Source organism: Hemiscyllium ocellatum, chromosome 37 (assembly GCF_020745735.1).
Source record: "Hemiscyllium ocellatum isolate sHemOce1 chromosome 37, sHemOce1.pat.X.cur, whole genome shotgun sequence".
NCBI lineage: Eukaryota > Metazoa > Chordata > Chondrichthyes > Orectolobiformes > Hemiscylliidae > Hemiscyllium > Hemiscyllium ocellatum.
This window is the reverse complement of record NC_083437.1, coordinates 20,518,992-20,532,564: the sequence shown is the minus strand read 5'-3', so window position 1 is coordinate 20,532,564 and position 13,573 is coordinate 20,518,992. Positions and strand designations below refer to the sequence as shown.

The 13,573-nt window shown below is 40.7% G+C and overlaps 1 protein-coding gene across 10 annotated transcripts in view; it reads left to right on the top strand.

Annotated features, from left to right (window-relative positions):
• The window catches only part of foxj3 (forkhead box J3), a 156,770-nt gene extending 146,383 nt beyond the window's left edge, over positions 1 to 10,387 (top strand). For 6 of the 10 annotated variants that reach the window (XM_060852471.1, XM_060852473.1, XM_060852477.1 and 3 more), the window contains one exon: positions 1,949 to 10,387. In XM_060852471.1, coding sequence (XP_060708454.1) covers positions 1,949 to 2,082 — 134 coding nt within the window. In that variant the 3' untranslated portion in view covers positions 2,083 to 10,387. The remainder of the gene's footprint in view (positions 1 to 1,948) is intronic. The other 4 variants (XM_060852480.1, XM_060852479.1, XM_060852475.1 and 1 more) reach the window with 1 other exon arrangement.
• Positions 10,388 to 13,573: the final 3,186 nt, after the last annotated feature.

Genomic DNA, 13,573 nt, shown 5'->3' with positions numbered 1-13,573 from the left:
GCGGAAGATGGACTGTTCCACATTTCCTACAAAGAGACAGGCATAGCTGGGGCCCATGCGGGTGCCCATGGCAACTCCTTTGGTTTGGAGGAAGTGGGAGGATTGGAAAGAGAAGTTGTTCAGGGTGAGGACCAGTTCAGTCATTCGAAGGAGGGTGTCAGTGGAAGGGTACTGGTTGGTACGGCAGGAAAGGAAGAAGCGGAGGGCTTTGAGTCCTTCGTGATGGGGGATGGAGATGTACAGGGACTGGATGTCCATGGTGAAGATAAGGTGTTGGGGACCGGGGAAGCGAAAATCATGGAGGAGGTGGAGGGCATGGGTGGTGTCCTGAACGTAGGTGGGGAGTTCTTGGACTAAGGGGGACAGGACCATGTTGAGGTACGCAGAGATGAGTTCGGTGGGGCAGGAGCAGGCTGAGACAATGGATCGGCCGGGACAGTCAGGTTTGTGGATTTTGGGCAGGAGGTAGAAACGGCGGTGCGGGGTTGTGGGACTATGAGGTTGGAGGTGGTGGATGGGAGATCCCCTGAGGTGATGAGGTTATGGATGGTCTGGGCGATGATGGTTTGGTGGTGGGAGGTGGGGTCATGGTCAAGGGGGCAGTAGGAGGAGGTGTCTGCGAGCTGGCGTTTAGCCTCAGCAGTGTAAAGATCGGTGCGCCAAACTACTTCCGCGCCTCCCTTGTCTGCCGATTTGATGGTGAGGTTGGGGTTGGAGTGGAGGGAGTGGAGGGCTGCACGTTCCGAGGGTGAGAGGTTGGAGTGGGTGAGAGGGGTGATTGGAGCGGAGGGAGTGGAGGGCTGCACGTTCCGAGTTGGAGCGGATTTTCCATATAGTCACTTGGTCTGTGCTTCGTCTGTTTGTCAGTAACAGATAGCACAACTCCACTCAAGTGGGAGGGAACTAAATGAGGTTATCTCTACTGTGCTGCATATGGCAGTGCATTGTGTATGCACTGCGAAAATAAGAGTCTGTACACCTTCCATGTGATTTCCAACCAGAATTACAAAGCCACAAATGTACCATGTTGCCTTTTCCAAGGGCTCTATTTACAGTGAGATGCAACAGGCTTATTAGACTGTTTAAGCATAAGTTCATGCATGCTATTCACTGAATATTGATCAACTCTCCGTCTTTGATAAATTGGTTAGTTTGAGGTTGGACCGTACAATTGTTGCCTGTAGATTTGGGGGAGAAATCAGCTGACATTTCATTTTCACCAGCGCTTGCTATCTTGGCTGTACATAGATACAAATTGGTTAAGAGCGTAGCTTAGTAGTTCTGAATCTCTGTTGTAAAATAACCTACCAATATTTGGTGGTCACATAGAGTTAGCATTTTAATGAGGCAAGGGAGGTTACAGCAGGTACCATCTTTTGTAATGGGATTAAACCGGTGGGGGAAAGAGTCTCCATTTTTAAAAAATTCTGGTGTTAAGTCACTTGCTCTAACAATTTGTTTAATGGGATAATGCTAATTGAGTGTCGAATGCTCAAACATTTTGAGCTGCTTATAATGGGCTTTTTTTTTTGCAAGGACTCCATTCATTACTAAGTCCCATGCTTGAATTTTTAAGATTCAACTAAGTTGACCAATCCACAGTTATCACTGGCCTGGATATCCAAATTGAAGATTCTTCTAAAATTTCCCGTAGTTAGCCATATTTATTGCTTATGATAAACACTAATTGATCAAGGCAGCATTAGTGTTTGCTGTAAATAGGCTTATTGCCATGTTCTAAGGCCTTGGATTGTGACTGGAGAAATCTTTAAAATCTGTGGTGAACTGTTGTCTGCCCTCAACCCAACTGTACAAATCCCTTACTTTTTGCCTCACTGTCTACAGTATAATTTATGGATTTTACGTAGCTTATAAGACAAAAATTACACTTTTCACAATCCTTTTTTTCGTATTCAATAATGTTACTTTTTGTTGCATTTCTGCTCAGCAGGGCACCATGCAGGAATGAACCAGCAGCACATGATGTCACCTTCCAGCTTCCAAATGCACAGACCGATGTCTCAACATCACAACCCTGCAGATGACATCCAGGATGACTTTGACTGGGATTCCATTGTTTAACTCTTCTTCCTAAGGACAAGTCTGTCGGAAGCTCTTCCTGTCAGTGTGACTCAGATGTTCTTTTAGCTTCTTGCTTACTTGTGTTGGCCGATGCTGGCCACAATTGCTGGACTGCTGCCTGGACACAGCCCCACCGTGACTGTGCTAGAGAGCTGTACTTTTAGGGGGAGGGGGGAGAAAACACGCCTTCTGCTTGCAGTCACTACAGAAATGTGGAATTACCTGTCGGCCGCTCAGCAGTGGCACAATGGTAACAAGCAATGAAGCATTTTCTAATTCTGAACATAATTTTCTTTTGCTTTTGTTTTTTTTAAACCGAAAGGACATGTTGAGGGTTGGTATCTGAGCAATGCTCATCTAAGTGATGTAGTATAGCTACGATCTGAGATTGCATAGGATGGTACTATTTAGTGCAGTTTTTCTCTCCTGTGCGTGACTTCATTTGGGGGAGCGTTCCAGTAAGAGGGAACAAACATAGATAGGGGTCAAGGAAGCTGGCTTCTAGATGGCCTTTCCCTGGAGTAGGCCAAGAATGCAGTCATGAGCTGGGAGAGGCATCTTTTACAAAATGAGTTTCTTTTGAGACAATTTAGTCTATATATGGTGCTGCAAAAAAAAACTCATTTTTTTTTTGTTGAAAATCCAGTTGCTGTACCAGGATTAGTATTGGAATCAATACTAGAGTACCTGGGGGAGAACTTTCTACCGCTCCAAAGATTGCGTTGCTACAGCTTAACTTTGGATCCCCAGCCTTTGTGCACACAACACCAGCTTCCAAATCTGAACTGTAGGGATTCTTCCCAGAAATTCTGCCTGGATGCCTGTTAATAAAGCTACTACGTCTCAAGAAGGTAGCATTATATTTGGGGTTTGCAGGTATCAAGTACAAAGTGCTGACATGGTATTGGTTAGTACCCCTGAGGTAAATGTATTTTGGTGATGAGAAAAGAAGCCTGTCTCTCTCATTGAGTGGTAGTGACTGTAATCAAGAGAAACCTCCCAGGATAAACTTTTAGCAAATTCTGGTGAGTTTCATAGTCTCCAATTGTCTCACATGCCATAATGCAAAGCAATGGAATACGGATTGCAGAACTTGCAAGTAGTTCAATCTTATGAAATATTGACCATTGCCTTTTGCTTAACCAAAAGTTATGTGATCATAGTAGGAGCTAATCTGGTTATTGCCTTTCTCTCTCCTTTTGGCCATTGTGGAAAAGGCTGCAATGCAGCATTTCCTTTTTGTGAAGTGCTGCAGGGGAAGCATGTTAACTAATGCTGCATTTGTCAGCCATGCATGTTTAGTGGTGGATAAATGAGAGTTTCATTATAGAAATCCCAGTCTGCTTTTAATACCTGTATTGCATCTTTTTTGATTTTGTTTTTAAGTAATTGACAAGGATGGGTTTTTTTAAATATGCACTTTCTGGAGCAGTGCCTACTTGATTATTCCCCTTTTTTAAAACAAATCAATTCGCTCCTTCAGTTGTGCTTTCAGATTGCTGTACTGATGTGTGAATGCACAACCTTTTTCAGTGTTTACAATTTAAATTGTGATTCAAGTCAAACCCCTGCTTGTAATACACTGGGACTCCAAGGCCCCATTCCTGAGTCATTTGATGGATCTTTCCTAGCAGAGCTTCTGCTTTTACTGATGCACAGTGTCCTCTTCCAGCTTCTCTTTCAAATCCAGTTGCCTCATTTGCATATGGGACTCGAGTTAAATAATTGGTTCAGTGTGTTTTTATGCTGTTATATTTTGTGTGCATTCTGATTTAGGATTTAATGGTGTCAAAATACATAAGCTCAGTACATTTCCAATTGGCTTCTGTCACCAAAAGCTTCGGGGATACACTAGTTGCAATCTAGTAACAAAAATCTTATACTAAAATTTTGATTTATTCAATCTCTATGTATCTAACAAGATGGAGAACTTCTGCAATTCACAAATAACTTGTGCAGTAAGACCACTAAGCTAGGCCACTAAGACTTGAATTTTTGTTTTGCTCTAAGTCAAGATATCAAACTGCGCATCCTCTGATCTATACGATGGAACTTGAGCCATGAATGCTTCCTTCAATCTTTAGAAGAGCTATGACTCCATAGAAACCATTGTGGAACAATTCAATTCATAGCATTTAAAAGCATATTCCAAGTTTACAATGGTAATGAATTCTGAACAGAGACAAATTTTACAGCTGTGGCCTAAAAAAGGGATTTACATGCAAATTGTCTTGTCAGCTGAACCATCCCACACAGCAAAATAAACCATGCAATTGTTTGTGCTGCTTGAGTGAGTTGCCAGGGTACTGATTTTTTTTTTTGTCTGTGCTTTCTTGCTATTTCTAAATTCCTGTCTTATTCCATTTCCTAAACTCCTCCTTTGTAATGGTTTAAATACTCTTTGCATTTCTCTTCCTTGAAAACAATCTGCGGGTTTTGTTTGTTGTACAGGGCAGTTCTATAAGTGTTCCTTAACTCTTGCTTCAGCTCTACTGGTTTTCGCCTGCTGCTTTTCCTCTTCAATATTTGCTCCTGTACCAGTGACATGAAAGGAACATTACTGTGCAGCTCAAAAGGTTAGGTATGAGATTTTTATTTGGTTAACATATACAAGAGAGTTAACCAATCAGCTGTCACTCAATAAAATATACATACATTTTAAATTCAGTGAGGGTTTTAACTCTCCCATATGCCAGCTGACCGATAGTTTGCAGTTTCTTGAGTTATACCTTGTATAGGTCAACAATATGCCTTCTATATAATTAGAGATCAGTTGTGATCGCTTAAAAGCTTAACCCCTCCCCATTTGACTACAGAATTAGCAGTAATAACGCAAACTAGAATGCTAGAAATGCATAGCAAATTCATCAGAATCTAAAAGAAAAATAAGTTCATGTTCCAATTGTGATCTTTTATCAGATTCCTGATGAAACTTCTCTTTCTAAAACTGATCTCACTCTGATGGATGATCTGCTTGACCAGTCTTTGTTTCATATGCTGACCCTTCACAATGTAGTTAAGATATCATTGCTTTTTACTTGATTCCTACACTAATACTTGATTAACTAAACCAAGTAGTTTGATTATTAAACACATTGCAAAAATTACATTTCCTTGAGCTCATGCAGCGTCATGGGTGAATTGGTTTATCCTTAGTTGTGTCTTGAACTGCTTCTGAAAGTGCTGTTTAATATAAGTATATGTCCATTGCTACATAAGCCCACTAGTACCTTATCCAATTGGGCACCACCTCTGAATCAAGACAGAAAGCTGGCAGGCTACATTCTGTTGAGGGCCATCACAGCTGACTGATAATTCCCCTCTCAACATCTCCCCACTGCACGCATACATGCACTTTGCTACAGAGGTTACTGGATAACGATCAGGTGCAAAAATCTGATTTTTCTTTTCCTAGCTTCGGGACAAAGAGCAGTTGTAGCATCTCGATTGCTCCCCCAGAAAGATCAGCTGAGATTTTCATGGGGCAGGGAAGTGCAGGAATAATGTTAAACTGAGCCATTTTTCAAGTACAACTGCAACACAGTATCCAAAAAATAGCATTTGAGCCCCAAATGTATTGGTGTTTGTATTTTAGTTTCTTGGGAAGGTTACAGAGATTTCAGTGAAGGGTAAAAACAGAGTAAAAGGTGATACTGCTAGAGTAAACTGTAGATTCCGCTATAGTATGGTAAAATAATGCTGAAAAGGAGAGGTCAACTTGTGCACTTTTTGTATTTAAAGTTAATGAAGTTTCTGGGGAAAACAATTAATGTAAGTGTTTGCATTACAAAGGTCAATAGACATCCCCCTTTTTTTGCTAATATATAAGCTAAATTTATGGTATTAAAAATATATTGCACAAAACTTGCATTTATCCCTTTATGCTGCTTGGTCTTGTTCCCTATATTGTCAAGTTTTTAATATTGAAAAGCTAATACTCTACAACAGAGGGCAAAGAGAGTAGTGAAGAAGTTCTAATTATACCTTCATGATAGAGCTTGTATCAGACTGAAGCTTAAACCTCACTTCAAGGAGATGTCATTTTTTTAAACAGCTCACTCTGAAAACAATCCTTTGCCAAAGATTCTTAAGCCATGACCTGGTTTATGGATAAACCTAGGTTGAAATATTGCTGTGCACATTTCACAATTTAGTCTTTGCTGTTATCTTGAATACATGAAAATTTTGATAGAATGTTTTATATCATGGTGCTAATAATATGCTCAAAATACACTGTGGGAGAAAGCAACAGCACCACCCAGTGAAGGATTGTTTATTGCAGCCCTAGTTTTGAGGAAAAATTCTAGTTGCCTTTGTGAGTATGCTATTGAAAAGCAAGCACACTGGTTAATTTCCAGAAATGTAACTTATTTAATATTTCACCACTTTATACGTAATGTAAATTTACTTCAGATTTTACATGTAGTCTTTGAAAGTTAGGCAGTTAAGAATATTTGGCATGACATTAGGAGAGGTCTGAGCAGACACCCAGTTAATTATATTGGAAAAGATTTGTTCAGCTTCTTGTGAAATTTTAGCCCACCAGAAATGTGCGCAATTTATGTTTGCAACGCATTCACTTGATTAAAATTTGCTTTGTTTTTTTCCTGAATGCTGTGCAGTTCCATTTTGAAATGCACTGAATCAGACACAATTGATATGTCTAAATTGAGGGGGTTTCAATTATAAAATGATGTTAACCAGAATCTTGTTGCCTGCTCCTGCAAATTGAAGTTCAGGATTGTAGTGAATTGTTCTCAGGTGTTGGCTAGTAGTGGGTGCTGTGGCTATAGCTAGCTGTGCAGGCTTATTCAAAAGGTTTTCTTGACTGCTATTTCTCCCATGACTGAGGCCAAAATCTATGAAATGTCAAACACAAATTAGTGGCTACATACACCAACTTGGAATACAAATTGCATTTGTTGATACAGAGGTGGCAAAAATGCATCACTTTCAGATGTTGACCTGCACTATTTTAAGGAAATCTTTCTGAAGCTAGCATGAATTAATGGTTAGTTATTTGGGAATATATTAAACATTAGTTGGTACCTATCATTTTGCTGCCTTTTCACACTGTCATTTGGACTCTACAGTCTAAAAATCTTTGACTCTGACATTCATTCTCTGTTTCTAATATGCAGCAATGCAAAATCAAGTCCTTTAGCTCTCAGTTCCTACCTCTAATTCTGCATTGCCTTTCACTTGTCGGCTGTTCCCTTGCCCTCTCCCTGTAAAGCCCTCTGTAATCTAATGGGCTTTGTATTTGCGTAGAAGTTATTTTCTTAAGTAATATTCTGAATTTCAGACCCACAGTAATGAAAATTTGGAACTTGCATAAACTGTTCCAATTCTGAAAGTATGCACTAAACATATAAATATGCTCAAATGTGTTTCTTGTCCTCTTCCGTCCCCCTCCTCCTCACTACCACCCCGACCCTCCCCCAAACAACAAAACACAATCCATCACAGGCTTGATTGCTTCAAAATGGAACAGGTCCTTTCAAAAGGAAGATTCTGCATGTTCTATTACAGAGCCTGCCAGTAATCGAAGTAATTTTTTCCTGCAGATTCTCAATTTGGTTTTCAGTTTATAGAATCTGTGATAGCAGTTGACTTATGTTGAATAGATTTCTCCTTTCTCTCTGTCTCCAGTTGTCTCAACATGTGTCCTCTCAGCCTGCAAAGCAGTCTGGAATTTCAAACTGTAAGTGGTTAGCCAGCTTTGTTTCTTTTGGAGGACGAGAGAACATTGAGACATTGGTAGTTCCTGAATTCTAATCATGAGAGTCTGTCATTGATCCATTGTTTACAAATATTGGCACATTTTAAAACCCGACTTACTTTGTCATTTTTAAATGAAACTACATTAAAATGACCAATGTGTTGTGAGTTTTTTTCAAAGTATATTGTTTTTAATTTAGCTTCCATGGGGGCAGCTCCAGCTTAACTTGTGAATGCTGTTGGATTCTGACTTCATCCAATTTTAAGCAAATCAAAAATGTAGAAATGTCAAAGATCTGGCAGTTAAAAGACTGTAGAATGAGGAAATGATTGGTCATTATATTAGTGTGCTCAGGCCAGGGCATGTGGAAGTCACCAAAGTAAAGGGCTAACCTTCTCTCCACCCTCTGCATCTCCATATCCAAGCATACAGATCCCTTTGGAAAAGTTTCAAAAGTTTTTTTCAGTCTGCACTGTTAGGAACTTTTTTTATGTAGGTAATGTTGAGTTCTTGCTGTTTAAAAAAAATGCAAATAGTTTCTCTCAAAAAATATAGAAAGAGGATCATCTAAAAAACAGAAGATGGCAGCACATATTTAAGATGAATTTTTAAGCTGCACTATTTGACAGGCCTGCCATAAAGGGCAGCCCTACTTTGTTATACAGTATGTAGGAATATAAATATTACTGATTACCTTTAAAAGGTGCATTCTATTTTTAATAAAATATAAGTAATCACTGAAATTGAAAAAAGATATATATATATATAAAAATATAGGTTAACCTATACCCTTTAAAAGCAAGCATCAAATTGACTGTCAATGCCAGTGCAGTCTTCCCTTGAGTAGTGAAACAGAAATGCAGCACTCTGGTTGAAGGACAGCAGTGGTATCAAAGGCAAGTGCATGTACCTGATTATAGACCAGCAAAGTTTCAAGACCTGTCACTGAGACCCACCTGCCTCAGTTGGGAAATTTCAGACATTTCACAAATAGGCAACCAAGTGGATTAGCATTGATGTTGAAAGGAAGAAAGGGACGACATTCAGTCAGTTGCCAAGCCATGACTACACACGTGGCAGCGAATGGGCCATCAAGTAGGAAAGCAACAGGGAGAAAATTATAATTTCAGACTTCTGAGTCACTGAAGATTTATGGTCTGGGAGAGACAATCTGCACAGAAACCATTTAAATAATGGCTTGAGTGCGGACTTGGAGAGAGGCTCCAGATGTTCATTTTCACAGAACAATGAAGTAAATTTTAAAGGAAGCATTTGTTATATTTGCCATTAACAATCAGCAGAATCACTACATTAGTGGTTCTTGCTGCTTTTGAATAGCACACCTTTACAAACTGCAAGGGGGTTGCTGGAGAAGGAATGTTTGTGCTGTGCTTAAACTCAAAGTTGGGTACACTTCAAACAATGATTCACTTTGCAGTGCAATTGGTAAAAGCTGGGATCTAACCCCATTGACTGGAGTGGGACAGGCCCCAGTCTTGTCATGACCTCTTTGTACTTGAGTTGAATCTTTCAGAAGGTATTAGTTTGATTCCTTTGTTCCAAAAATCCTGATGAATAACTTTTGTTTGTATCCTGTTGACCTGTTGTATATTTAAATTTTTTTCAAAATCTTTATTGCTTGGAAGTAAATAATTTTAGTTTCGAGTCAGCAGCACTCACTTTGTCTTCAAGAAGTGCTCGAGCCCACCAGGGGTTTGTGTTGTGACGACAGAGGGCTTGCAAACCCTCTGAGGAATTTCTTTTATTTTTTTCATTTATTGCAATTTTTAAAAAGTTTGTGTCTATTTCTGACAGCCATGGTGCAGCGTCTTGTTAAAAACCAAACCAGTGTTTTTTTAAATTCCAATCTGATTTTCATAAGTGAAATACTTGACACAATTGTTTTCTTTATGAGGCTTCTTGGAACAGGAGTCTAAAACCCTTTGGAATTAGCTTATTTCTCCTTGTATACACTGCCTTTTGTCTTAATGTGATAGCTCTCTGTTCTGCAGTAAAGGGGACACTTTGGCAGTTTCTGAACACAGGCTACAAGCAGGAGGAAGATCAACCTCTTTCTAACAACAAAAGCAGTACTGGCTTTTGTGGCACATTTTAAACAAAAAAAAATAAAAAGTGTTGTGGTGTTCATGTGCTTAATTGTAAATATATTGTTTGTCTTTGAAATTGTCCTTTTATTTTCTGGGGTGGGAAGGGGGACGGGGAGAGAACCAGGGTTTTATTCTATAAAGGAATACAGAGTATTTTGATATTGTGCATTCCAAGGGTGATGTGTATATATCTATGATGTATATAGTGATGAAATCATTATCATTTTGTGCAACACCAGCTGTTCTCTGTACTGCTGTTCTACAGTCAGTGTTTCAGTGTTCGTATTTTTTTGTTACTGCACGTTTTATTAATCCTAGCTAAAACAGAAATGCACAACTATCCTTTGTATGAGTTTACTGCTGTAAATTACTACCAAATGTCATTAGTCGTTGCTGCCAGTCGTGATATGCATGGATGGCACTTATAATAAATGCTGTAGCTTCATTGATGCGTTAAGGGCTTCTCTTTTAATGAGGTGTGTTTGTAATCAAACTACAGCAAAGACTGTGTGTACAGAACTAACTGTGTACGAGTTGTTTGAATTGTATACATGTAGGACTTGTCGGGGGTGGGTGATGAATGTATTCAGAACTGACCAGAACCGCAACGGAATTGGCTCTTATTTAAATAGCATTCCTAACATCAGGCACGTAATAAAATGGAGAGATCAGCGCTGAGCAGGAAACTAAAGGTTAGAAGGGAAAGCAAAGGTCTTTTATTGAGGCGGAGGTTTTTGAAAACGAAGTGTTTTGGGAAGAGGGTAGCGACCTATCAATAGCAGCACAAATGCAGGGAGCAACGACCAAAGTGTAAGGAACAGCTGGTTCGCGATCTATAACGTTTGCTAAATTGGAAGTTATTTAGAAATGAAGAGGACGGTTTTTTAAGCAGTTCCACCAAGCCCACGAAAAGTTGAACTGGTTGAGGATTTAGGGGTTTAGGAAGGAAAATATAAAATCTCAATCTAATCTGGCAATCTTAGTCCAGTATGTAAAGCGTAGGACAAAATATTGGCCAGACTAGCCATAATGAGGCGGGGTTTTTTTTGTGGCTACACAAGGACTTTCTCAAGAGTTTTGTCGAACGATTGGATTAGTTGTGTGCAGGACTGTGTAAGTCAGTGTTGTCTAGGCTGATGTCATGTGTGCTGGAGTCACTAACACACTGACTCTGTATTTGCAAATGTTTATGTAAAGGGCTTACCATCACAAAGATTGCACAGAGCCCACTAATCCATGGTATGTGCACTTGCATGTGGGCTTCGGCATCTCCCACTAATAAAAGTTGCAACAAATACAGGAGGCGTGACTGATTAAATGCTCACTCGGGTGGGGTCAGATGTGGAATGAACGTTGGAACAAAATATTTACAATTATCTCTAAAAGACGATCACGGAACTATGTTTAAAGAAAACTTGCGGGAGCAGAACATTTTGAGTTTGGACCTGTCATATTTCACAGAAGACATACCTTTCTCACAGATTGGGAGCAATCGTCTCATTCTGAACTCTTACTTCGGTTTCCTAAAACCTGCCCTCACTTGGCTGACGCTTCAACTAGTAAAGGCACTGGATCTCGGCCAGCTGTGACAGAGTTTCACACAACACCAGGTTATAGTCCAACAGGTTTATTTGGAAGTACTAGCCTTCAGCGCGCTGCTCTTTCATCAGGTAAACTAGTGGCGGAGGATCATAAATTATGTGTTTTATAACGAAAGATCACGGTGTCTTGCAACGGAAACGATATATTGAACAAAATTAAATTGCAGTTAGGTATCATCTTTTAAAATGAGTTACAGGTTTCTAGGTTTGTTCAATATATATAGTTTTAATTTGCTGTAAATGCTGAGACTTATGGTCCTGCTCCACTCGGCATCTGATGAAGGATCGACGCTCTGAAAGCTAGTGCCTCCAAATAAACCTGTTGGACTATAACCTGGTGTGTGATTTTTAACTTTGTCCACCCAAGTCCAACACCGGCATCTTCACATCAAGATTTTCAGCCCATGTTCCTCCAAATGGTGATGAGCTGCTGCCGGTTGTCCGCGACTGTTCCGTCGTTTAGACTGTATCCCACGTTCCCTGAAAGGTCACCTTGTCTTCTCTTTCGGGAGTTACCGTTATCACCGGAACATCCCAACCCGCACCGGCAATGGAGCGCTTTTTAAAAACGTGTCCCTCCTTTCTGAGTCCCAGTGCTGGGAGCCTGTTGCTAATTCCCAGCTGAGAATTCCTCTTCGTCTCTTTCTGTATCCATTTTCAATTACTTGGTACGGTCAACCAGTGCAAATCGTACAATATACGAGCAGGAGGGAGGCCATTCGGCCGCTCCAGTATGCTTCCCACATTCAATAAGATGTTGGAACAGGTCGGCTTGTAGAGTCTGTTCCGCCAATCAACCAGATCGTGGCTGCCCTAATAATCCTCACTCCAGTTCCTTCTCTTTCCCCTATAATCCTTGATTTTATTGCTCATTAAAACTGAAAAACCTCAGTCTTGAAAATCTCAGTGACCCAGATTCAACAGCCGCCTGCCATAAAAGAATTCTACAAATTCGCAATCTTTCCCGCGAAGAAATGTCTCCCTATGTCTATCTTTAATGTGTCATCCTTTTATTCTGCTCGGTTATTGCTGCTGCAACTCCAGCCAGGGGAGGGAGTGCGCAGAGCAGATACCGTGACCTGGCCTGAGCAGGGAAAACATCAGGAAGCAACATTTGGCACGGTACCTGAGTGGGAAAGGTTTAGAGGAATATGGGCTAAACACAGGCAAGAGGGACTGGTTTTAGGTTGGGAAACGTGGTCGGCATTGACGAGTTGGACTGAAGGCTCTGTTTCGTGCTGTGTGACTCCATGACTAATGCATTGCGCTGGGAAATGAGTGCCCAACATCCAGACATTCACCTCTCAACATCTGCCCTCACCGAGCTATCAGGAATAGGAGCCGTTGTAGTTTACTCTGACTTTGTTTGGCTCTTGGAAGGCTTTATTGTCATGAATCAGCTGAGAATGGACTGACTTTAGGCAGCTCAAAACCTGGCACTTTGTGGAGGATTGCTGACTTAATTGTTTTGGGCTGAGAGATCTTCCCTTTTTACCTCCACAGCATCTTAAGGCAGCTGCAGCTTGTGAACAAATGTGTGATCGCCATGAGTTGACGACCAAGTAATCTTTGTGTTAAACTACAACTGAAAGTGAAACTACAACAGCAAGTCGCACTGAGCCAGGGACCCAAGTTCAGTTCTGCCCTCGGGTGACTGTGTGTGGGGTTTGCACGTTCTCCCAGTGTCTGTGTGGGTTTCCTCCGGGTGCTCTGGTTTCCTTCCACAATCCAAAGTGCAGGTCAGGTGGATTGGCCATGGGAAATGCAGGCACGGATGCTTTTCAGAGGGTGGGTGTGGACTTGATGAGGATCTATAGGGATTCTGTGATACCAAGCAGATCATGTGAAATGACCTACTCCATAAGGAATTGGTTATGTCTTTGAAGGCGGGATATTCATTGAATTGTTACCACAGTGGAAGAGGCCATTCAGGCCTTTGTGATAATGTTAGCTTTCTGCTAGTGGTTCCATTGCTCTGTTTTTCCTCCCCCTCCACGTTGTGCCCCCTCCCCCCAAACCTTTTAATGGGGCAGATAAAATAATCTGCTTCCAGCCTGATC